Source organism: Entelurus aequoreus, linkage group LG17 (assembly GCF_033978785.1).
Source record: "Entelurus aequoreus isolate RoL-2023_Sb linkage group LG17, RoL_Eaeq_v1.1, whole genome shotgun sequence".
NCBI lineage: Eukaryota > Metazoa > Chordata > Actinopteri > Syngnathiformes > Syngnathidae > Entelurus > Entelurus aequoreus.
The window spans coordinates 15447888-15474595 of NC_084747.1; the positions used below are offsets into that span (position 1 = coordinate 15447888).

At 38.8% G+C, this 26708-nt stretch overlaps 2 protein-coding genes across 4 annotated transcripts; both read left to right on the top strand.

The window, feature by feature from the left end:
• The first annotated feature begins 792 nt into the window (after positions 1-792).
• LOC133632533 (gastrula zinc finger protein XlCGF8.2DB-like) lies at positions 793-5364 on the top strand. 2 transcript variants are annotated; one of them, XM_062025000.1, is made up of 2 exons: positions 793-1129; positions 3462-5349. In XM_062025000.1, exons 1-2 carry the CDS (start codon positions 1015-1017, stop codon positions 4436-4438), a joined length of 1092 nt encoding a protein of 363 aa, XP_061880984.1. In that variant the 5' UTR covers positions 793-1014; the 3' UTR covers positions 4439-5349. The 2 variants fall into 2 exon arrangements, with proteins under 2 accessions (XP_061880984.1, XP_061880985.1); XM_062025001.1 differs by lacking the exon at positions 793-1129 and adding an exon at positions 1256-1424 and having other exon boundaries at positions 3462-5364.
• Positions 5365-13416: 8052 nt separating this feature from the next.
• On the top strand, positions 13417-25139 carry LOC133632537 (gastrula zinc finger protein XlCGF17.1-like). Of its 2 annotated transcripts, none has more exons than XM_062025007.1 (2): positions 13417-13846; positions 23130-25139. In XM_062025007.1, exons 1-2 carry the CDS (start codon positions 13738-13740, stop codon positions 24092-24094), a joined length of 1074 nt encoding a protein of 357 aa, XP_061880991.1. In that variant the 5' UTR covers positions 13417-13737; the 3' UTR covers positions 24095-25139. The 2 variants fall into 2 exon arrangements, with proteins under 2 accessions (XP_061880991.1, XP_061880992.1); XM_062025008.1 differs by having other exon boundaries at positions 23133-25139.
• The last annotated feature ends 1569 nt before the right edge of the window (positions 25140-26708 follow it).

The window sequence follows — 26708 nt, forward strand, 5'->3', positions numbered from 1 at the left end:
CATGTGTATAACTAAATACAGTATATACAGCATTATTCACATGTGAATAACATAAATACAGTATATTATACAGCATTATTCACATGTGAATAATATAAATACAGTCTATTATACAGCATTATTCACATGTGAATAACATAAATACAGTATATTATACAGCATTATTCACATGTGAATAATATAAATACAGTCTATTATACAGCATTATTCATATGTGAATAACATAAATACAGTATATTATACAGCATTATTCACATGTGAATAACATAAATGCAGTATATTATACAGCATTATTCACATGTGAATAATATAAATACAGTCTATTATACAGCATTATTCACATGTGAATAACATAAATACAGTATATTATACAGCATTATTCACATGTGAATAATATAAATACAGTCTATCATACCTTTAAGTACAGTCAAAAAGGAAACCGAGCAATTGAGAGGACACACAAACATGACACAAAACAATCCAAAAGCAGTCAGACAAAAATTATTATCAACAACAGTATCAATATTAATAACAATTTCAACATAGCAGTGATTTAAAATCCCTCATTGACATTATCATTACAGACATTTATAAAAAAAAAAACATAAAAAAACCCCAAACAACAATAGTGTCACAGTGGCTTACACTTGCATCGCATCTCATAAGCTTGACAACACACGGTGTCCAATATTTCCCACAAAGATAAAATAAGTCATATTTTTGGTTCATTTTAAATGGCTTTATTTTGAAAAAAACTGCCGACAAGTAGGGAACGGGAAGTGCTGACTTCTGGCGCATGCGCAATCGGATCGAACGGTAACAAAGCGAACATACAAAGGTGGAGGACTGAATGGCTTCCCGGAGAGGTTTCACGTTTACGATCTTTATACCTTTACAGATTCAAATATAGCATCAAATACCTTACGATTTGTCTTTAACAAAGCCCACGAAACGGAAGTTGAGTTTGGAGCGATGGAGGGTTATCTGGAGTGAAGATTGAAGACGTGATAGAAGATGGACGACTACTGCTATGCTAAGATGGCGACGTCCGCTAAAAGAGAACATGAAAGAGAATCAGCGCCACCAACTTCCAGCAAATCACCAACGGAGATAAAGACGAAAGATGAAGGTGAGTGACTTGAAGTTTCGTAATTTCGGAGGCAATCGTAAGCCCCGAAAAGCGCCTCGATGAGAAATTAGCCGTCTTTGTTGAAGAATGTAAAGAAAGAGCCGCCATGATTGTTAGCTTGAAGAAGGCAGTGGAGTTCACATCAGAGGAGATGAAAGAATGCAAAAGTCAAATGAAGAAAGTGGAAGAGCAAAACAACCTCTTGTGTAAAGAAAATAATGATTTTGGGGAAGAGTAAGAGATGTGCAGTGTGTGAAGAGAAGACATGTCTACATCAAGGTGCAGAGGATTGGAGGTAATAAAGAACAAGAATAATATGATTACTGGCAACTTTTGATTGGAAAGTGTCGCAGCTCATAAAGTCAAAGAAAGTTACGAAAGCAAAATCAAATCATTTGAATTTTAGTTTATATAATCAAACCAAAATATATTTTGGATCGTAGAATGTTAGATACTTCACAATGTATTGTTTAAAAAACGCACTTTTGTTAAACTGTAAAAAGTCCAAATCTCATTGTATATTCCTACAAGAAACTAATTCTTCCGGTGTGGACAGTTATTTCTGAATAACTTAGGAGTTAGGACTTACTACAGTGTAGTACCTCGGTTTGTGTTCATCTGTTTTGTCGTGGAGAACAAGAGAGTTTGACATGTCTGGGAACGCAACCAACAGATAATCCTATAGAAAGTATAGGGATCAATTATATTACATAGTTAGATTGTTTTACCCAAATCTGACTTTAGCCGTAAAATCTAGACCCCTCGCGTACTCAGATAGCTTGCACACTGTTTGCTGCGTGGTAGACATATCGGTTTGGTTGACCACTACTTTGTTCACTGGATGTAAACAGGTCAGAAAAAGTCACGTCACTAAATACAAATATATGGGGACCCCCCCACACACTTGTAGTTTATAATATCCCAACTTTAGACAGAAAAAATCCCGACTTTTTGACAGAAAACATCTTGACATTTTGACAGAAAAAATCCCGACATTTTGACAAAAATAAACCAAATTTTTTGACAGAAAAAAATCCCGATTTTTTACAGAGAAACATCTAGATTTTTTGACAGAAAAAAATCCAGACTTTTTGACAGAAAAAAAATCCACATTTTTTGACAGAAAAAATCCCGACATTTTGACAGAAAAAATCCAGACATTTTGACAGGAAACAAATCTAATTTTAAAACAGAAAAAAATCCCGATTTTTTTACAGAGAAAAATCTCGATTTTTTGACGGAAAAAATCCTGACTTTTTGTCAGAAAAAAAATCGTTTTTTTTTGACAGAAAAAATCCTGACTTTTTGTCAGAAAAAAAATCCCGACTTTTTGACAGAAAACATCTTGACTTTTTGACAGAAAAAATCCCGACATTTTGACAGAAAAAAAATCTAATTTTTTAACAGAGAAAAATCCCAAATTTTTAACAGAGAAAAATCCCAAATTTTTAACAGAAAAAAAACTGACTTTTTGACAGAAAAAGTCCCGGCTTTTTAACAGAAAAATCCCGATTTTTTGACAGAAAAAATCCCGACATTTTGACAGAAAAAAAATCTAATTTTAAGACAGAAAAAATCCCGATTTTTTACAGAGAAAAATCTCGATTTTTTGACAGAAAAAATCCTGACTTTTTGTCAGAAAACAAATCTCGATTTTTTTGACAGAAAAAATCCTGACTTTTTGTCAGAAAAAAAATCCTGATTTTTTGACAGAAAAAAACCTGACTTTTTGACAGAAAAAATCCAGACATTTTAACAGAGAAAAATCCTGACTTTTTACAGAGAAAAATTCCGATTTTTTGACAGAAAAAATACTGACTTTTTGACAGAAAAAATCCAGACTTTTTGACAGAAAAAATCCCGACATTTTGGCAGAAAAAAATCCAAATTCTTTGACAGAAAAAATCCAGATTTTTTGACAGAAAAAAATTCAGATTTTTTGACAGAAAAAATCCGGATTTTTTGACAGACAAAATCCAGATTTTTTGACAGAAAAAAATCCAGATTTTTTGACAGAAAAAATCCAGATTTTTTGACAGAAAAAAAATACAGATTTTTTGACAGAAATAATCCTGATTTTTTTTCAGAAAAAAATCCCGATTTTGTGACAGAAAATGTCCATCGATGCAGATGTTTTCTGTGATACTAGCATACAAGTCCAAGACAAGTCATGTAAACATTGATCATCATTCTGGCAAGGCACTAAATGAATGACCATGAAACACTACACACACATACAGTACATAGAAGAAAGTGTGTAGCAAGTTCAAGGAGAAACATCTCATGGATCATGTCTGAGCTAAAGTATGTTTGTGTTGTTTGTGTCCTGCAGACATCCAACAGATGATTAGTCATCCAGAAGAACTTCCCCCTCAGTCGCCGGGGGGGATCTCCACTTTGAAGCAGGAGACTCCACAACCACCCTGCATTAAAAAGGAAGAGGAGGATCTCTGGATCACTCAGGAGGGAGATTTTCTTCTAGGACCACAGGAAGCTGATCTCACCAAGTTGCCACTGACTGTTGTCTCTGTGAAGATTGAAGATGATGAAGAGATACCACAACCAGACAACCTCTTAGCTCCACTATCAGATAGTGAGGCTGAAAACGAGGTTGAACTAACTTTAACCAGCGATACAGACTGTGAAGGTGATATGAGGACTCAAACTGACAACAAACACTCTGAATGCTCTAAAAAAAAGAGAGGTAAAAAACGTTTGACCTGCTCTGTTTGTGGTAAAAGCTTTTCTCAAAAGGGCCATTTGATTCGACACACAAGAACGCACACAGGAGAAAAACCATTTAATTGTTCGATTTGTGGTAAAAGCTTTACTCAAAAAAGCAATTTGATTCCACACATGACAACGCACACAGGAGAGAAGCCATTCAACTGTTCAGTTTGTGCTAAAAGCTTTACTCAAAAGAGTAGTTTGACTCAACACATGAAAACACATACAGGAGAAAAAACATGTAATTGTTCAGATTGTGGTAAAAGGTTTTCTCAAAGAAGTAATTTGATTCAACACATGAGAACACACACAGGAGAAAAGCCTTTTAATTGTTCAGTTTGTGATAAAAGCTTTCCGCATAAAACCAATTTGATTCACCACATGAAAACACACACCGGAGAAAAACCATTTAAATGTTCAGTTTGTGAGAGAAGCTTTTCTTATAAAGGCAATTTGATTCAACACATTAAATTACACACAGAAGGAAAAACATTTAAATGCTTAGTTTGTGGAAAAATATTTTCCAAAAAATGCAAATTGACTCAACACATGAGAACACACACAGGAATACAAATCATTTAAATGTTCAGTTTTTGGTAAAACCTTTTTTCACGCCATGGTTTGACTCAACACAACGAAAAAACAATTTGTTGTGCATTTTGCAGTTAAAGGTTTCATCATCGTGCAGACGCAGTAAGACCTAAGAACACACACGGGAGAGTAACCAAACAACTGTTTAGTTTGTGATATGTTTCTTATACAAGACGACATTCACCCGCACTCAGGACCTCCTCAAAACAAGTTCACTTCTTGTTTCACAAATATCAGAGGTATTGCTGACGTCACATCCGCTTTGCTTTGTCATGGTGTGATGCACATGGAGGGCAAACAAGCTTAAACCTAGCATAAAATATAGTCAAAGACGCGTTAGTAAAATGTCGTTTTGCCGTGCTCTTCTTGAAAGTTCCAAACGTCCAAACCGAGAGATGGGAAAGAGCTTTTATAGAGTTCAGATAGAAGTGGTTTCTTAAAGGTAATAAAGTCATGCAAACTACGAATGCGCGTCGAGAAATTGGCTGTCAAACATGTCACTTTCATCTTGTGAAGTAGTCTGTAGCGATCACTTTGTAAAATGTTTCAACATTTGATTTGTTTGAGAAACTTTCTGAAGTTCTTTACTATGTAGGCCACAGGGGTGTCAAACATACGGCAGGTTTTATCCGGCCGGCGAGATGATTTTGGTAAGTATAACAATTAGCTGACATTTTTGAATGAAATAAACTGCTATTCTAAATGTGTCCACTGGGTGTCGCAATAGCAATTCTTTGTATCCCCTGCCGCACTCCTGCGCATGACTTCAGAGGGGGCGGAGCTACGTGCCTGGTTAAGATAGAGCTGTGTTTTTCAACCACTGTGCTGCGGCACACTAGTGTGCCGTGAGATACAGTCTGGTGTGCCATGGGAGATTATCTAATTTCACCTATTTGGGTTAAAAATATTTTTTGCAATCCAGTAATTATAGTATGCAAATGATGTGTTGTTGTTGAGTGTCTGTGCTGTCTAGAGCTCGGCAGAGTAACCGTGTAATACTCTTCCATATCAGTAGGTGGCAGCAGGTAGCTAATTGCTTTGTAGATGTCGGAAACAGCGGGAGGCAGTGTGCAGGTAAAAAGGTGTCTAATACTTAAACCAAAAATAAACAAAAGGTGAGTGCCCCTAAGAAAAGGCATTGAAGCTTAGGGAAGGCTATGCAAAACAAAACTAAAACTGAACTAGCTACAAAGTAAACCAAAACAGTATGCTGGACGACAGCAAAGACTTACTGTGGAGCAAAGACGGCGTCCACAATGTGCATCCGAACGTGATATGACAATCAACAATGTCCCCACAAAGAAGGATAAAAACAACTGAAATATTCTTGATTGCTAAAACAAAGTAGATGCGGGAAATATCGCTCAAAGGAAGACATGAAACTGCTGCAGGAAAATACTAAAAAAAGAGGAAAAGCCACCAAAATAGGAGCACAAGACAAGAACTAAAACACTACACACAGGAAAACAGCAAAAAAGTCAAAATAAGTCTGGGTGTGATGTGACAGGTGGTGACAGTACACCTACTTTGAGACAAGAGCTATATTGATGCATGCTTGGTTATGCTTTAAAGTCATATCCAACAATTGCGACAACGACTTTTTACTGTCAACTGAGTTTTGTTTTTTAGTGAATTCTGCTGGTGCTGTGCCTCCGCATTTTTTCAACGTAGAAAATGTGCCTTGGCTCAAAAAAGGTTGAAAAACACTGAGAGAGAGGACTGGGGACACATTATCTGGGCGCACATAAATATGCTGAAATAACATGTATCCCCTTATAACTTCATGTGTCATTCATGAAATGAGTCCAAATTCACAAGTTTTGTTGTAAATGATGCTACAAATGTACAGAATAAACCACACGATGCTAGTACGTCAGTAGAAGAAAATTAGTAAATTACATTAATAACTTCCTGTAATTGGATTTTGATATTACTGTTTATTACATCTTCTGATAGATTACAATTTTACACCAATAAGAGCATTTTAAAACTCTGCCAGACTCACACCTATTTGACTGATGAACATTGTCACATCATTTATTCAGAAATTATAAATCACAACAAATAAAGATAGACTTCTATGAACAGCAGCATTAAAGTGTAAACAAACAACAACATTATGATTTGCATGTTTTCAGATTGCGCTTGTTCTATTTTTAAACAAAACGATCTGAAGTTGTCTTAATTTTTAAGTTATCATGCCAGGATTCCCACTTGGGAATATATTTTCCTCTATGTGGCCCCTGAGCCAAAATGAGTTTGACACCCCTGATATAGGTAGTGTTTGACAGCAGAACTAAAGGTTAACTTAGAACCAGATATCACATTAGTTTGTGGTGTGCTAAGTTATGTTATGGTTGTTGTGCCTGAATATGAATACAAAAACCTTTGATTGTGGAAATAAACCAACGTCATGTTAAGTCCGAGCAATAAATATTGTGATTGTTGGGCCAATCTACCAAATTGCCTGTAACTCGTTTGCATAATTGCACTTGTGTTGTCCATTTTGTAAGCACATTCATAAAAGGTTAGTCGTCGTGCTTTTTTTCCACTTGGATGACCAGGACTAGACTCCTGCAGCAGCCAGCGTCATCTCACAAGACCCTCGGATGTCGTGAATGTCAATCAAGTGACGAAAGTGACGTCTTGGTGAAGATTGATGATCGCTAATTTTTAGGTCTGTTTTTTAATTCCTGGCTGGCGATCGACTGACACACCCTCCGCCATCGACCGGTAGCTCGCGAGCAACGTAATGGGCACACCTGGTTTAGATGGTAATTTCTCACTCCGAGATTATGAAGCCAGTCGCTCGTGAAGAATTTGTGTGCCTCCATACTTTTGTGGTTATTGAATTGCTTACCGGTGTAGAAGGATGTGTGTCAATACATCTACCTCTTGTTATTTCGCGCGGATTATCACTTTCAGTTTTTGCTATTTTCTGACGGTATCTGGACTGAACATTTGGTTCTAAACTCTTGTAATATTTGCCCACGCGTCTCTTGGTCTGTTGATGACTTGAGCAAAATGTGTGCTTGTGAAGTTGTAACCTGTTCCAAATAAATTTGATTTGAATTTAATTGATTACTAGAACGGCCTTCTTTCATCTCCGTAATATCGCTAAAATTCGTTCCATCTTGTCCACCAGCGACGCTGAGATCATTATTCATGCGTTCGTTACGTCTCGTCTCGATTACTGTAACGTATTATTTTCGGGCCTCCCTATGTCTAGCATTAAAAGATTACAGTTGGTACAAAATGCGGCTGCAAGGCTTTTGACAAAAACAAGAAAGTTTGATCATATTACGCCTATACTGACTCACCTGCACTGGCTTCCTGTGCACTTAAGATGCGACTTTAAGGTTTTACTACTTACGTATAAAATACTACACGGTCAAGCTCCTGCCTATCTTGCCGATTGTATTGTACCATATGTCCCGGCAAGAAATCTGCGTTCAAAGAACTCCGGCTTATTAGTGATTCCCAGAGCCAAAAAAAGTCTGCGGGCTATAGAGCGTTTTCTATTCGGGCTCCAGTACTCTGGAATGCCCTCCCGGTAACAGTTAGAGATGCTACCTCAGTAGAAGCATTTAAGTCCCATCTTAAAACTCATTTGTATAATCTAGCCTTTAAATAGACCCCCCCTTTTTTAGACCAGTTGATCTGCCGTTTCTTTTCTTCTCTCCTCTTCTCCCCTGTCCCTTGCGAGGGGGAGTTGCATAGGTCCGGTGGCCATGGATGAAGTGCTGGCTGTCCAGAGCCGGGACCCCGGGTGGACCACTAGCCTGTGCATCGGTTGGGGACATCTCTGCGCTGCTGACCCGTCTCCGCTCGGGATGGTTTCCTGTTGGCCCCACTGTGGACTGGACTCCCGCTGATGTGTTGGATCCACTGTGGACTGGACTTTCACAATGTTATGTCAGACCCACTCGACATCCGTTGCTTTCGGTCTCCCCTAGAGGGGGGGGGTTACCCACATATGCGGTCCTCTCCAAGGTTTCTCATAGTCATTCACCGACGTCCCACTGGGGTGAGTTTTTCCTTGCCCGTATGTGGGCTCTGTACCGAGGATGTCGTTGTGGCTTGTGCAGCCCTTTGAGACACTTGTGATTTAGGGCTATATAAATAAACATTGATTGATTGATTGATTGATTGATTGACCCCATGTCTTCCACGTGTATGAAACTTTCCTGAATAGTATGATGGATGATGTTTGGAGTGCTCGATTACTTCTTCAGACGAGACAGACCTGATGAGTCCAGCTGAGGAGGAATTGTAGTCTTCTTCAGTGATGCTTTCACCGCCTCTAGAATGTCTGACTTTGAACGCCAACAACATGAATCGATCTGCCTGAAACTACACCTTCCAGGTCGCCTGGTGTTCATGTTTTGTGTCTACAGACCAACATCAGTTGGTGTATGTGGGCGGAGGTGTAGCCAGCGCTGTCTGAAGGAGTAAAAGTCACCACCGCTGTCCGTGGTGCTGACAGCGAGACACAGCTGGCAGGTGATTAGATTTCACAGGTGGTACGTGTTAATCTAATCATCTGTTGTCTTTATGAGTGAGTGGCCGGGTGCAGGAGGGAGAGGAAGTTTGGAGAGAGACTGGAAAGTCCTGGAAGAAAACATAGTATTTGATGGTTGTGTTGAAAAACATTAAAGGCCTACTGAAATTAAATTTTTGTATTTAAACGGGGATAGCAGATCCATTCTATGTGTCATACTTGATCATTTCGTGATATTGCCATATTTTTGCTGAAAGGATTTAGTAGAGAACAACGACGATAAAGGTTGCAACTTTTGGTCGCTGATAAAAAAAAAAGCCTTGCCTGTACCGGAAGTAGCGTGACGTCACCGGAGGAAGGACTCCTCACATTTTCCCATTGTTTACACCAGCAGCGAGAGCGATTCGGACCGAGAAAGCGACGATTACCCCATTAATTTGAGCGAGGATGAAAGATTTGTGGATGAGGAAAGTGAGAGTGAAGGATTAGAGTGCTGTGCAGGACGTATCTTTTTTCGCTCTGACCGTAACTTAGGTTCAAGCTGGCTCATTGGATTCCACACTCTCTCCTTTTTCTTTTGTGGATCACGGATTTGTATTTTAAACCACCTCGGATACTATATCCTCTTGAAAATGAGAGTCGAGAACGCGAAATGGACATTCACGGTGACTTTTATCTCCACGACAATACATCGGCAAAGCACTTTAGCTACGGAGCTAACGTGATAGCATCGTGCTTAAATGCAGATAGAAATAGAAGAAATAAGCCCCTGACTGGAAGGATAGACAGAAGATCAACAGTACTACCAAACCCTGGACCTGTAACCACACGGTTAATGCTGTCCAGCCTGGCGAAGCCTAGCAATGCTGTTGCTAACGACGCCATTGAAGATAACTTAGCAACGGGACCTCACAGAGCTATGATAAAAACATTAGCGCTCCACCTACGCCAGCCAGCCCTTATCTGCTCATCAACACCCGTGCTCACCTGCGTTCCAGCGATCGACGGAAGGACGAAGGACTTCACCCGATCATCCGTGTGGTCGGCGGCTAGCGTCGGCTAGCGCGTCTGCTATCCAAGTCAAAGTCCTCCTGGTTGTGTTGCTACAGCCAGCCGCTAATACACCGATCCCACCTACAACTTTCTTCTTTGCAGTCTTCATTGTTCATTAAACAAATTGCAAAAGATTCACCAACACAGATGTCCAGAATACTGTGGAATTTTGCGATGAAAACAGAGCTTTTTGTATTGGATTCAATGGTGTACCAATACTTCCGTTTCAACAATTGACGTCACGCGCATACGTCATCATACATAGACGTTTTCAACCGGAAGTTTAGCGGGAAATTTAAAATTGCACTTTATAAGTTAACCCGTATTGGCATGTGTTGCAATGTTAAGATTTCATAATTGATATATAAACTATCAGACTGCGTGGTCGGTAGTAGTGGCTTTCAGTAGGCCTTTAAACCTGTTGTCAAATCTGTACGCTTGTGTACATTGACGTGCATATCTGTGGAACCGCAAGACAGCGACTTCCACAGTGTACAAAGAATCTCCACAAATTGCAGCCCAAAAGCAAACAACCATGAAATTCTGGCCCAAAAATGTTATAAAATTGTGTTCTTCTGACATTTCAAAGACTAATTTTCCTGATGGGATCTCAGCAACTGTACTTAAAAACTGTGTGCTGGAGATTCCCCCAGTACTTGCCAAGCTCTTCCAGATTTCCATGGACATTAAAACAGTTCCATTCTTCTGGAAATGTGCCCATATGATTGATAGTGTACCTAAGAAGGAACATATCAAGATCTGTTGAACTATAAGCCAACATCCCTGCTGCCCGGTATATCCAAAGCATAATACGCGACCACATTCACAAACACTTCGACAAACATCAATTTTAATGTGATAACAAGTACGGACTCTGTGAGAATTGATCTACAATTGACATTATTTTATTACGTCACCCAGTGGTGGAACAATGATCTCGACATGCAACAAGAAATTGCAGTTCTTGTCTTAGATATAAAGAAACATTGTCCGGACAGGACTTGCAGGTAGGAACATATTTTAATCTTCTCAAGAAATCTTGGCAGGGCATGAGGTAAACAAACAGCATAAACTATAGCGTGGAACAAACACGAAACTGTGGCATGAAACAAACAGCATAAACTATGGCGTGGAACAAACACGAAACTGTGGCATGAAACAAACAGCATAAACTATGGCGTGGAACAAACGTGAAACTGTGGCATGAAACAAACAGCATAAACTATGGCGTGGAACAAACACGAAACTGTGGCATGAAACAAACACGACTTACTTGGCAAGGCATGAGGTAAACATATAGCATAAACTATGGCATTGCATGACACAAACAATGACGCCAGGCCGACTGACTGGCAAAGGCAGGCTTAAATAATGTAGAGCCAGGTGAACGCCCCGAACACAAGAGGCAGGTGAAACTAATACGCAACCATGGCAACCAAAACAAACAAGAGTGCACAAAAACAGGAACTATGGAGTCAAACTAACAGAACATAACGAAAACATGACCACGGATCATGACACAAAATCCCTATTGGAACATTTCCACAGGTGAGAACACTGCATGTATGCGACATGTTCACTCTGCTTTAGTTTGACTTCTTGCTAGGAATACACGTGTTAGTCCACAGTATGTTCGAGTCCTTAAACCCACACTGAAATCTTTAAACCAAGTTTTATTTAAGAAAAAAAAAAGATAATACAAGACACACAATATACTTTATTTTGCACAAGAAACATGAATTATTGTAGTTTGTGAAGAGCCATATTTTGTTAGTTGAGCTTTTAAATACGCTTATTTTCTTTCATTTTAAGGAATTATTTTGGTTTATGCGACATCACGTGGGTTCACTTCCTGTTGTATGTAGACACGTCATGTACGGATCTTCATATTTACCTTTACTGTATAGTAGTTGTGTTTGAATATCTTGCTTTATTGTCTGAATAGTAATGATAGTCTGGTGTGGAGGTTGCCCTCCTGTGGGTTCTTCTGACCACAAAGATGCTCTCGTGGGCCCGGCAGTCTGGGTAACAAGTATTTTATTTTCATGTAGCGGTATGGTTTTGCTTTCCAGCAAAATGTCTCTCAGTCTCAAGCGTCCGCTCACCAGCCACTCCAACCACGTGTCTCGTACCGGCTGCTGCTAATAAGGGCGACAGGTGATTAGATAACAAACCCCAGCTGGGCAATCTACTCACCTGCCGCTGGCTTCAAGGCCGGTCCTTACACAACCCGCTCTGCGGCAGGCCCGCAGACCACGCCCCCCTCCACGTCTGGAAACTACTAAAGACATTTTAAAAATGTATAGAATATTATTTGTTTATTTTATATGATTACATTGTGGCCGTTTTGAAAGATTATGTTTGCGTTTGTGTATGACGTTTTGTATCAGATTGTTTTTGGAATAAAGATGAAGTTGAACACTCAGGTCTAAGAGAGCACAGCCTGTAGGTTCAATGTGCACAATTAAATATCTTAGTTAAGTTAAGTTAAGTTACTAATGATTGTCACACACACACGCTAGGTTTGGTGAAATTTGTCCTCTGCATTTAACCCATCCCCTTGTTCACCCCCTGGGAGGTGAGGGGAGCAGTGAGCAGCAGGGGTGGCTGCGCCCGGGAATCATTTTTGGTGATTTAACCCCCAATTCCAACCCTTGATGCTGAGTGCCAAGCAGGGAGGTAATGGGTCCCATTTTTATAGTCTTTGGTATGACTCGGCCGGTGTTTGAACTCACAACCTACCCATCTCAGGGCGAACACTTTAACCACTAGGCCCCTGAGTAGTTGCTCATACATTAATGTGTTTGTACAAGTTTAGATTGGGATATGATGTTTGTAACGGGGAAATATGTTAATGTGTCTTGTACCGGTAGTTAGCAATTAGCACGGTAGCTGCTGGCTAGGGATTAGTGGCGTTACGGACATTAACAGCTAGCTAGATATCGGCACTGTCATCTGTCTTAGCTGACATTTGTCCCCACAAAGAAGGATAGCGTACGCACGACTTAAATAGTCTTGATTGCGAAAACAAAGCAGGTGCGGGCAATAGCACTCAAAGGAAGGCGTGAAGCTGCTACAGGAGAACACCAACAAAACAGGAAAAGTCACCAAAATAACAGCGCAAGACAGGAATTAAAGCACTCAACAAACTCAAAATAAGGCACAACAACCTGGTGGAGTTTCATTTTTTAACCTTTTCTGCTGGTGGTGTGCCTCCGTATCTTTTTTTTATGAAAAAAAAAAAAAGGTTAAAAACACTGCCCTAGGAACTATTGTTTGTGTTGCAACAGGGACATGATTCAGTGATGCACAGGAAGCGGAGTAGAGCTTGTGATGTACTGCTGTGAACAATAAATTACGGCCCAGTTTGGTCTAAATAATAAATTATGTAGTCCGTGTGAGATAGAGAACATAATTTAACAATAAGTACAGGTACATACTTTTGCGAACCGTTGTTTTAACAAAGCAAAATGCCTTTATTTTGAAAAAGACTGCTGTCAAGTGGGGAACGGAAGTTGCTGACTTCTCGCACATGCGCAATCTGATCGAGCATTGGCAAAGGCGGCAGACTGAGCGGATGTGACATTCCGGAGAAGTTTCACTTTTAGGATATTTATAGATCCATGTATATAGTATCAAATATCTCAGGGTTTGTCTTTTTTTGTGAAGCCCCACGAAACGGAAGTTGAGTTTTGAGCGATGTTATCTGAAGTGAAGATTGAAGACGCGATAGAAGATGGACGACTACTGCTATGCTAAGATGGCGACGTCCGGTAAAAGAGAACTTGAAAGAGAATCAGAAACTTCCAGCAAATCACCGACGGAGACAAAGACGAAAGATGAAGGTGAGTGAGTTGAAGTTTCATTATTTTAAAGCAATTTCAAGCCCTTGAAAGAAAAGCGTTGATGAGAAATTAGCAGACCTTGTTGAAGAATGTAAAGAAAGAGCCGCCATGATTGTTAGCTTGAAGAAGGCAGTGGAGTTCACATCAGAGGAGATGAAAGAATGCAAAAGTCAATTGAAGAAAGTGGAAGAGCAAAACAAGCGCTTGTGTAAAGAAAATAGTCTGCAGATCTGCAGTGTGTGAAGAGAAGAACATGCCTCAACGTGCAGAGGACTGGAAAGAACAATAATAATGTGATTACTGTCAACTTTTGATTGGGAAGTTGTCCACTGCTCATAAAGTAGAAGAAAGTCAACTGAAATAGTTTGACTTTATATGGGGAGTGGCCGTGCCAGCAACATGAGGGTTCCTTGTTCGATCCCCACCTTCTACCAACCCTGTCACGTCCGTTGTGCACTTGAGCATGACACTTCACCCTTGCTCCTGATGGGTCGTGGTTAGGGCCTTGCATGGCAGCTCCCGTACAACCCATTTACCATTTATATTATAATCGGGAAACCACAGTCTTAGTTGGCAACAGATATTCATAATATGTTAATTATTTTTAATTGTATTATTACCGTATTTTTCGGACTGTAAGGCGCACTTAAAATCCTTTCATTTTCTCAAAAATCCCAACGGAATTATTCTGGTTGTGCTTTCCGACCTCGAAGCAATTTAATTTGGTACATGGTGAAATGATAAGTGTGACCAGTGGATGGTAGTCACACGCAAGACATACATGTAGACTGCAATATGATGGCAATATGACTCAAGTAAACAACACCAACATTTTATATGTTCAATTGAAAATATAGAACATTACACACGGCGCTAAAAATCTATCAAAATGTTTTAGTACGACTTTGGTAAGCAATGAAGCCGCACCGCTTGATGGATTGTAACGTGCTTCAGCATACCAGTATTATTATGGTGTGTGTATAAGGTAAGACTTATTATGACGGCAGTAAACGACACCAAAACTTGAACTGTTCCATTGAAAATAAAGAACATTACACACGGCGCTCAAAGATCTGTCAAAATGTTTTAGTATGACTTTGAAGCCACACCGCTGGATGGATTGTAACATGCTTCAACATACCAGTATGCTTCAACATACCAGTATTATTATGGTGTGTGTATAAGGTAAGACATATTATGACGGCAGTAAACGACACCAAAACTTGAAATGTTCCATTAAAAATAAAGAACATTACACACGGCGCTCAAAGATCTGTCAAAATGTTTTAGTATGACTTTGAAGCCACACCGCTGGATGGATTGTCGGCCCATTACAGCTACCGTAGTCAGAGATACAAGTATTAGTATGGTGTGTGTATAAGGACCGCAAAATGGCACCCATTAGCGGACATGTTATCTGGCGTCTTGTTTCACAATATTATGCAAAACCAACTTTTCTTACCTTCTGGTACCTGCTGATGTGTATTTGGGATCTGCATAAGTCCTGAAAATTTGTGCACGTCCACCACTGTAGTCCGTGACGATGCCATAGTCGATAAGCTTCTCTATCTTCTTGTTATGGGACATTCATCCTCCGCTGTTGCCATTTCTAATATAAAGTAGCGTAAAGTTCTAACTTATACACTACCGTTCAAAAGTTTGGGGTCACCCAAACAATTTTGTGGAATAGCCTTCATTTCTAAGAACAAGAATAGACTGTCGAGTTTCAGATGAAAGTTCTCTTTTTCTGGCCATGTTGAGCGTTTAATTGACCCCACAAATGTGATGCTCCAGAAACTCAATCTGCTCAAAAGAAAGGTCAGTTTTGTAGCTTCTGTAACGAGCTAAACTGTTTTCAGATGTGTGAACATGATTGCACAAGGGTTTTCTCATCATCAATTAGCCTTCTGAGCCAATGAGCAAACACATTGTACCATTAGAACACTGGAGTGATAGTTGCTGGAAATGGGCCTCTATACACCTATGTAGATATTGCACCAAAAACCAGACATTTGCGGCTAGAATAGTCATTTACCACATTAGCAATGTAAAGAGTGTATTTCTTTAAAGGCCTACTGAAACCCACTACTACCGACCACGCAGTCTGATAGTTTATATATCAATGATGAAATCTTAACATTATAACACATGCCAATACGGCCGGGTTAACTTATAAAGTGACATTTTAAATTTGCCGCTAAACTTCCGGTTGGAAACGCCTCTGAGGATGACGTATGCGCGTGACGTAGCCCGGCGAACACGGGTATGCCTTCCACATTGAAGCCGATACGAAAAAGCTCTGTTTTCATTTCATAATTCCACAGTATTCTGGACATCTGTGTTCGTGAATCTGTTTCAATCATGTTCATTGCATTATGGAGAAGGAAGCCGAGCAAGCAAAGAAGAAAGTTGTCGGTGCGAAATGGACGTATTTTTCGAACGTAGTCAGCCACAACAGTACACAGCCGGCGCTTCTTTGTTTACATTCCCGAAAGATGCAGTCAAGATGGAAGAACTCGGATAACAGAGACTCTAACCAGGAGGACTTTTGATTTGGATACACAGACGCCTGTAGAGAACTGGGACAACACAGACTCTTACCAGGATTACTTTGATTTGGATGACAAAGACGCAGACGTGCTACTGTGAGTATGCAGCTTTGGCTTTTTTTTGCGTATGTACGTAACTTTTTTAAAATATATAAGCTTTATGAACCTTGGGTTAGGTGAACGGTCTTTTGGGCTGAGTGATTGTGTGTGTTGATCAGGTGTTTGAATTGTATTGGCGTGTTCTATGGAGCTAGGAGCTAGCAGAGGAGCTAGGAGCTAGCATAACACGTACCGTACCGTACGTGCGCGTCACGTACGTAACTTTTTAAAAATATATAAGCTTTATGAACCTTGGGTTAGGTAAACGGTCTTTTGGGCTGAGTGATTGTGTGTGTTGATCAGGTGTTTGAATTGTATTGGCGTGTTCTATGGAGCTAGGAGCTAGCAGAGGAGCTAGGAGCTAGCATAACAAACACGCAGGTGTTTTTATGCAGGATTAATTTGTGGCATATTAAATATAAGCCTGGTTGTGTTGTGGCTAATAGAGTAAATATATGTCTTGTGTTTATTTACTGTTGTAGTCATTCCCAGCTGAATATCAGGTACCGTGAGTATGCAGCCTTGGCTGCTAAACATTCGATAACTTGACCGTATGTGCGCGTCACGTACGTAACTTTTTAAAAATATATAAGCTTTATGAACCTTGGGTTAGGTAAACAGTCTTTTGGGCTGAGTGATTGTGTGTGTTGATCAGGTGTTTGAATTGTATTGGTGTGTTCTATGGAGCTAGGAGCTAGCAGAGGAGCTAGGAGCTAGCATAACAAACACGTAGGTGTTTTTATGCAGGATTAATTTGTGGCATATTAAATATAAGCCTGGTTGTGTTGTGGCTAATAGAGTATATATATGTCTTGTGTTTATTTACTGTTGTAGTCATTCCCAGCTGAATATCAGGTCACCCCCGGCTCTCACAGCATCTTCCCTATCTGAATAGCTTCAACTCTCCACTAGTCCTTCACTTGCACTTTACTCATCCACAAATCTTTCATCCTCGCTCAAATTAATGGGGAAATTGTCGCTTTCTCGGTCCGAATCTCTCTCACTTCATGCGGCCATCATTGTAAACAATAGGGAACTTTGCGTATATGTTCAACTGACTACGTCACGCTACTTCCGGTAGGTGCAAGCCTTTTTTTTATCAGATACCAAAAGTTGCAATCTTTATCGTCGTTGTTCTATACTAAATCCTTTCAGCAAAAATATGGCAATATCGCGAAATGATCAAGTATGACACATAGAATAGATCTGCTATCCCCGTTTAAATAAAAAAAATTCATTTCAGTAGGCCTTTAAAGTTAAGACTAGTTTAAAGTTATCTTCATTGAAAAGTACAGTGCTTTTCCTTCAAAAATAAGGACATTTCAATGTGACCCCAAACTTTTGAACGGTAGTGTATCTCGCTATGGAAGCGCTAAAAACATACCAGTGTAGTGAGTTTACATTATTCACCCACGGAACTTTAGTTATTAGAGAGTTCCGGTCGGACGTTTTTTTTACGGGACACATTTCCGGCGTTTTTGTAGCACTGTCCGAAAGCAACTTGAAGATGGTCTGTAAAACATTATCTATGCAACATTTTGTTCAAAAAAACACCATTACATGTTATAAAGACCACAAGGAAGTCTTTTACATTTAGAAAAAAAATCATAATATGACCCCTTTAATGCGCCTTATAATCCGGTGCGGCTTTTGTATGAAAATAGACCTGAATCGGCAGTGCGCCTTATAATCCGGTGCGCCCTATGGTCCAGAAAATACGGTACTATAAGACTAAGATGAACTTTATTAATCCCCCAGGGGAAAATGTTACTCAAACTCAAATGTTATTGTCATCAACTGTCATCCACACCTATTTATTCATTTTTAATTATCTATTTTATGCTGTGTTAATAATAATAAGTGCAATGCACATAATTACATCATAAAAGGATGTACCGATCAACATTTTTAACCGTAGATTCAATTTTGGCCTCTTGTTGGCTTGAGATACGATTTTGAGTTGTGGTCCGATACTTGGACAATACATCCTAGAAGTGAAAATGTTTTATAGCAAGTAACTTATGTATTTTTATTACAGATGTCCGATAATGGCTTTTTTGCAGATAGCCGATATTCCGATATTGTCCAACTCTTACTTACCGATTCCGATATCAACCGATACCGATACATACAGTCGTGGAATTAAACACATTATTATGCCTAATTTAGTTGTGATGCCCCGCTGGATGCATTAAACAATGTAACAAGGTTTTACGAAATAAATCAACTCAAGTTATGGAAAAAAAAAATGCCAGCATGGCACTGCCATATTTATTATTGAAGTCACAAAGTGCATTATTTTTTTTAACATGCCTCAAAACAGCAGCTTGGAATTTGGGACATGCTCTCCCTGAGAGAGCATGAGGAGGTTGAGGTGTGTGGGGGTAGCGGGGGGTGTATATTGTAGCGTCCCGGAAGAGTTAGTGCTGCAAGGGGTTCTGGGTATTTGTTCTGTTGTGTTTATGTTGTGTTACGGTGTGGATGTTCTCCCGAAATGTGTTTGTCATTCTTGTTTGGTGTGGGTTCACAGTGTGGCGCATATTTGTAACAGTGTTAAAGTTGTTTATACGGTCACCCTCAGTGTGACCTGTATGGCTGTTGACCAAGTATGCTTGTATTCACTTTTTTGTGTGAAAAGCCGTAGATATTATGTGACTGGGCCGGTACGCAAAAGGCAGTGCCTTTAAGGTTTATTGGCGCTCTGTACTTCTCCCTACGTCCGTGTACACAGCGGCGTTTTAAAAAGTCATACATTTTACTTTTTGAAACTGATACCAATAATTTATGATATCACATTTTAAAGCATTTATCGACATCTCTAATTTTTATAAAACCCATCTTATTACAATAATAATTTGCTAGTATTGTTGTAAATCAAATGATGTATACTTAACAAAAAAAGGTGAAATAACTGAAAACATGTTTTATATTCTAATTTCTTCAAAATAGCCACCCTTTGCTCTGATTACTTTTTCACACACTCTTGGCATTCTCTCCATGAGCTTCAAGAGGTACTCACCTGAAATGGTTTTCACTTCACAGGTGTGCTTGAAGCTCATGGAGAGAATGCCAAGAGTGTGCAAAGCAGTAATCGGACCAAAGGGTGCCTATTTTGAAGAAACTAGAATATAAAACATGTTTTCAGTTATTTCACCTTTTTTTTTGTTAAGTACATAACTCCACATGTGTTCATTCATAGTTGTGATGCCTTCAGTGACAATCTACAATGTAAATAGTCATGAAAATAAACAAAAACACATTGAATGAGAAGGTGTGTCCAAACTTTTGACCTGTACTGTATGTGTTTGTGGTGTGTATTATAGAACTAAAAAGAGTGCAAGTGTAATGCTCGATCGTCCAGTTTGTAGTCAAGAGACAGAAGAAACCGAAACACATTCAAGCAAGATGTCTTTTATTGACACGCAATGGAGTGACACCAGACATCAACCACAGACCTGTCAGTCACAGCGGATGCTATCTTGCTTCAAAGCAACTTCATGGAATATTATATTATACTTCCATTTTTCTTGTGTGAGTGAATTAATATTGGCCTGTGGATTAATGGATCGCGAGGAGTACGGTTGATAAAACCCGGTCGTGACTCGTCGTGAGTAAAGTGCGTTCACTACCCACTACCCACTTCTCTAAAGTGGGCTGGCTCAAGGTGGAGGACAGAGTTAAACAACTTGCACTGAGCCTAGTCTATAAAATCCGCTACACCTCCCTGATACCGAAGTACATGTCAAACTACTTCCTTAACGTAAATGACCGCCATAACCACAACACCAGGGGGAGCTCCACTAACCACGTTAAACCCAGATTCCGAAGTAACAAAGGTCTTAACTCATTCTCTTTCTATGCCACATCAATGTGGAATGCACTCCCAACAGGTATAAAAGAAAGGGCATCTCTATCCTCCTTCAAAACCGCAATAAAAGTTCACCTCCAGGCAGCTACAGCCCTAAACTAACACCCTCCCCGGATTGCTAATAATCAAATGTAAACAATCAAATGCAGATACTTTTTCTTATGCCTTCTGATCTCTCTCTCTCTCTCTCTCTCTCTCTCTCTCTCTCTCTCTCTCTCTCTCTCTCTCTCTCTCTCTCTCTCTCTCTCTCTCTCTCTCTCTCTCTCTCTCTGTCCACTACTTGCTGTCTATATACTACCCCCACCCCCTCCACACCCCTGATTGTAAATAATGTAAATAATTCAATGTGATTATCTTGTGTGATGACTGTATTATGATGATAGTATATATGATAGTATATATCTGTATCATAAATCAATTTAAGTGGACCCCGACTTAAACAAGTTGAAAAACGTATTGGGGTGTTACCATTTAGTGGTCAATTGTACGGAATATGTACTTCACTGTGCAACCTACTAATAAAAGTATCAATCAATCAATCAATCACTTCAAACTGGCACAGCGTGCATGACTGAAACTTTCGTGGAGGAAATATTGTTGGGTTTACAAACTTTTTTTGCGGTCCTGCATCAGTTTCAGCAGCTCCGCATAAAGTTAAAGTACCAATGATTGTCACACACACACTAGGTGTGGCGAAATTATTCTCTGCATTCGACCCATCACCTTTGATCACCCATTGGGAGGTGAGGGGAGCAGTGAGCAGCAGCGGTGGCCACGCCCGGGAATATTTTTTGGTGATTTAACCCCCCAATTCCAACCCTTGATGCTGAGTGCCAAGCAGGGGGGTAATGGCTCCCATTTTTATACCAATGAATTTTTACCATTCATTTTGAATGGGAGAAATGTCCCGGAAAACCAGGAATTCTGGAAAATCTGGGAATTTTTGGAATTTGTCAAGGGAAAGCCAGCGATTCCCAAATAGGCTGAACAGTTTGAAGTTGGATGAAAAATGCAGAAGGTAGAGCGCGCCGAAATCTGGAGAGGAAGAAGTTTAATAAATAATTTTGGTCTAGAAAACCATATCTGTGAATGCTTTGGAGCATTCACACAATTACATTGTAAAATATACCAGAAAGACAAGTATATTGCATTTGAAAGGGTACACTAGCATTATGTATTATCATTTCATCAGTGGATAACTTTGTCTCAAAATAACGTTGACAGTATCTGTCAGAATAATTGTATCTAAGTTATCACAAAACTTTGTGTTGCCATGAGTTCCCGGCGAGAAGACAAAAGCTGTCTTTGATCCTACCAAGAGGAAGGCTTGTAAAACTCCACTGTGTAGGATGGGAAGCAACATGAAGGTGTTGAGTTTCTTTGATGTATTGAAATCCACAGAAAGATTTTGTCTTGACCCGAGAACTACAAAGCGGAGAGAAAGCAGGACCTGCCCAAGCTCCAGGCACCTCTTCTTTGAACTGGTTTACGACCTTTTCTTTGAACCGACCTTTTCTTTTAACTGTTTTGTAAACAAAAGTGATGGCTGTTTACGACCCCCGTACCTTTAGAAACAGCCGTTGCCATGTAATCAGGGAAAGTCCAAATAAAAGAGGAGGCGTACAATCTTTCGTCAGAGCGTGGTGAGACTGTACAAGAGTACAGCCCAGACGTTTCTCCTCAATTGAGCCAAATTCAATTATGTCTCTGTTTGATTCCTTGCTTCTTGTCTTGTTTAATAGATGTCATCAGTGTTTGAACCTGACAGTATCGTTTATCATCAACAATCTGTGGGTCAATATATTTTCTAGAAAAAAAACGTTTTTGACCCAGGCCTAGATAGAGGTAACTATTATTATTCATTATCAATTCTAAAAACACCAACACCAATTTGCATCAAAATGCCAAATATGGGCAGCAATAATCTGTTGATCTTTACTTTCCACTGCTATTTAGTGTTGTTGGTAATGTTTTAATATGTTTAAATTAAACGTATTATGGTCGTCAGAGACATACAAAAAGATCGCTATTTTGGTGAACTGTTTGATTATTTATTATTAATACAAACTACATATCGTTTTTAATTGCTGGTTTACTTGTCAATAATGTTATCTAAATGGTTGTAGTTGTATTTCACCTATGTAGTATTGTTTGATTGGTGAAATAAAGTCAGGTGCTCATAGTGCTTATATGGCATTGGCAAAACAGAGACATATGACAATGTCTGCTGGAAGAAGTCTCTAACAATCGTTAAATCAATAGATTATAAATAATTATGATAGAAATATATGTAGCGATCGGAATGAACCTCAATGTAACGGAGTAAAATTAGCGCTCTGCTTCACGAAAATACAAAAAAAGAAAACTAAAAATTATTAAGAAAATGTAACAGAGTAAATGTAGCGTGTTACTACTCACTTCTGCTGCTAATTAAGTAATAAAAGTCAGGAGAACAAAAAGATGACGCCAAATGTCCTTTATTCATCAAACTAAATGAGCAATATGAGCCCACCAACACGGACAGATGCACAAGCAAGTATGCTGTGGTGGCATTGGCAACAAAAAACACAACAAAACTAATAATTTGACCCAGTTTTTCCCAAAAACTGCACTTCGACATGTTCAATAAAGTGCAATTTTTGCTAACAGATTGAGTCCATTTTGTTTTGTTTGCATACTTATTTACCATAGTAGAGTTATAAGTTATAGTTACGTTAAGTTATCGATCATGACTGAACTAAAGTTTGTTTGTGTTGTTTGTGTCTAGCAGATGTCCAGCAGCCGATTGGTCATCCAAAAGAACTTCCAGCCCAATTAGGTGGGAGCTCCACTTTGAAGCAAGAGACTCCACCCCACATTAAAGAGGAAAAGGAGGAACTCGGGATCACTCAGGAGGGAGAGTGTCTTCTCGGGTCGCAGGAAGCTGATTTCGACAAGTTGCCACTGACTGTTGTCTCTGTGAAGACTGAATATGATGAAGAGAAACCACAACTAGACAACCTCTTAGCTCCACTATCAGATAGTGAGACTGAAGATGAGGTTGAAGTAACTTTGAGCAGCGATACAGACTGTGAAGATGATATGAGGACTCATACCGACAAACACTCTGAATGCTCGAAAAGGAAGAGCGGTGAAAAATGTTTAAGCTGCTCAGTTTGTGGTAAAGACTTTACTAAGAAGAGCCATTTGACTCAACACATGAGAACACACACAGGGGAAAAACCATTTAATTGCTCAGTTTGCGATAAAAGCTTTGTTTCCAAATCAGGTTTGACTAAACACATAATGAAACACACTGGACATAAACAGTTTAGTTGTTCAGTATGTGGTAAAAGCTTTTATCAAAAGAGCATTCTGACTGACCACATGAGAACACATTCAGGAGAAAAACCTTTTAACTGTTCAGTTTGTAGCAAAAGATTTACTGAAAAGAGCCATTTGACTCAACACATGAGAACACATACTGGAGAGAAACCATTTAATTGTTCAGTTTGCGGTAAGCGCTTTTCTCAAAAGAGGAATATGATTGAACACATGAGAACGCACACAGGAGAAAAACCGTTTAATTGTTCAGATTGCGGCAAAAGCTTTACGGAAAAGAGCCATTTGACTCAGCACGTGAGAACGCACACAGGTGAGAAACCATTCAACTGTTCAGATTGTGGTAAAAGATTTTCTCAAAAGAGCAATTTGTCTCGACACGAGAGCACACACAGGAGAAAAAACATTTGATTGTTCAGTTTGCGGAAACAACTTTTCTCATGAGAGCATTTTGATTCAACATATGAGAACCAACACAGGAGAACAACATTTAATTGCCCAGTGTGTGGTAAATACTTTGTTCGAAATGTGATTAGACAAACCCAGGACTTCCTCAAAAATGTTTTGCTGTTTCTTTCATAAATATCCGATGTATTAGTGCAAAGTGGGACTATCTGGTGCATAATCTTATACCCTCATGACTTAACGTCTTTTGCATATCCAAATATTTTCTGTATTGCTGAGTTGTTTATGACTTCACATATGCTTTGCTTTATTGCAGGGTAATGCACATGGAGGGCAAACAAGCTTGAGCCTGGCAATCAATCAAGTGATTGAAGTGAAGAGTTTAACCTGAAAATGCCGCTTTGCTGTGCTGTGGCAAGCATAAAAAATGGCAAATAGGAAAGCGTTCTTACAGTGTCTCGGAAGAAATGGTTCATAAAGGGAATATAGTTGAGGATATTTATGAAAGCGTGCTAAGGGAAATGGTTCTCCAACTGTCACTTTCATCTTGTAGAGCAGTCGGAGCATGCTCGTGTCTGCACTTTGTTTGAACATTGGATTTGTTTGAGAAACTTTCTGTGATGCAAACATTTTTTTTTAACTATATAGTTGAATAAATAATTATAACTCACGTCTGTTTTTCTTCTCGGCGGTTTAATTCACGTGATGGTCAAGCAACTTGAGCGTAGCATTAAAACAAGTGAGTGTGAAGTTTGAGGAGAACATTTTGTATTGCTGTTCTGTTTTTGGGTGTTACCAGTCATTCAAATAAATGGATAGATAAGAACGTATCTATAGTCCCAAAATGAGTGGTTTATAATGTTAATAAAGTCAGGGATAAAAACAAAAGTGTCTCTTAAAAATATCACTTTCATTATCTGGTGTAATACAATCGGACCATGCTTGTGTCTGCAGCCATCACTTTGTAAAATATTTGTTTGAACATTTGATTTGTTTGAAAAACTCTGTGATGCAATTGAATTTATTCTCTACTATATTAGTAATGTTTGAGAGACACTAAACGTAAAGAAAGGACAAGAGATTGCATTAGTTTGTGTTGTTTTGTGGTTGCTATGTCTAAATATAACTACGAAGACCTGCTCGTACAAATAAACTAACGTCATGTTAAGTCCGCGTAATAAATATTGTGATTATTGGTCCAATCCACCGTATTGTCCTTGTCCATTTTCATAACAGAAACTAAAAGCTTAGTTGTGGTTGTGCAGGAAAGCCAAATGCTTTATTTGACATGGATGTCCACATTATAGCGTATTTGCTGATATTTGTTAGCATAAAAAAAACGCTTTAAAAGTATTGATTAACTGGATCAGGGGTCCCCAAACTTTTTGACCCGGAGGCCGCGTTGGGTTACAAAAAAATTGGCCAGGGGCAGGGCTATATATATATATATATATATATATATATATATATATATATATATATATATATATATATATATATATATATATATATATATATATATATATATATATATACACATATATATATATATGTATATATATATATATATATATATATATATATACACACACATATATATATATATATATATATATATATATATATATATATATATATATATATATATATATATATATATACATATACACATATGAATATACATATATATATATATGTATATATATATATATTTATATATATATATATATATATATATACAGTATATACATCATCATCGACGGTCACTCGAAGCGAGTATGACGATCCTCCTGGTAGGGGGATATCCCTTTATGGAGGATGCCTGTGTGTGACTTAGTTTAACGTGGGGAGACTGTTGCACAGACAGTCACCACACGATCCTTGACAGATCCGGGTCAGGGTCCAGTGGCATGGAGTCCAAGACAACTGGGGACCCTTTTCTGCTGCAGCCTTCCTCTGCCATCCCAGCCGTTGTGACGCTCCATAGGGTTAGCAGTCATCCTCCGCCTGTTCCACCGTTGAGGTCTAAATATATATATATATATATATATATATATATATATATATATATATATATATATATATATATATATATATATATATATATATATATATATATACATAGTTTATTTAACGCTGTTTTACTGTTGCTATTTAACAATTGTTTGCCACAGTTTTTACGGCCATTTTTTACAGTGTACTCCCGATGTGTCAAAGTCAAGTTATTGTAATATTTTCAGAATGTCTTTGTTCGATTTTTGGCCAAAGTAAGACAAACAAAACAATCTGAAATTGTCTTAATTTTTTAGTTTTAATGCCATGATTTTAATAGTCCGGCCCATGTGTGCACAGATTTTCCTCCATGCGGCCCCTGGGCTAAAATGAGTTTGACACCCCTGGTGTACTCTATGTTTGAATGTGTGCTCTGAAGTGGAAAAGGGGTAGCACTAAAAAAAATGTGCTTCATCCTACTCCTTTTTGGACATGTAAAGAGAAATGATTTGTAAATGATAGGATGTATCACATTGTAAATGTGTTCATGTTGGAACTCTACTCAAGGAAGGAAGAGGCAGGCAGACAATTTAAAGACATTTTTAGACAAATTCACTAGTTTTGTCTC

What these genes read in the sequence shown, in the direction of transcription:
- LOC133632537 (XM_062025007.1), top strand. Translation starts at nt 13,738, where the DNA reads ATGGACGACTACTGCTATGCTAAGATGGCGACGTCCGGTAAAAGAGAA. An exon ending in GACAAAGACGAAAGATGAAG is followed by an intron (nt 13,847 to 23,129) that starts GTGAGTGAGTTG and finishes GTTTGTGTCTAG; the next exon opens with CAGATGTCCAGCAGCCGATT.
- LOC133632533 (XM_062025000.1), top strand. Translation starts at nt 1,015, where the DNA reads ATGGACGACTACTGCTATGCTAAGATGGCGACGTCCGCTAAAAGAGAA. An exon ending in GATAAAGACGAAAGATGAAG is followed by an intron (nt 1,130 to 3,461) that starts GTGAGTGACTTG and finishes TGTGTCCTGCAG; the next exon opens with ACATCCAACAGATGATTAGT.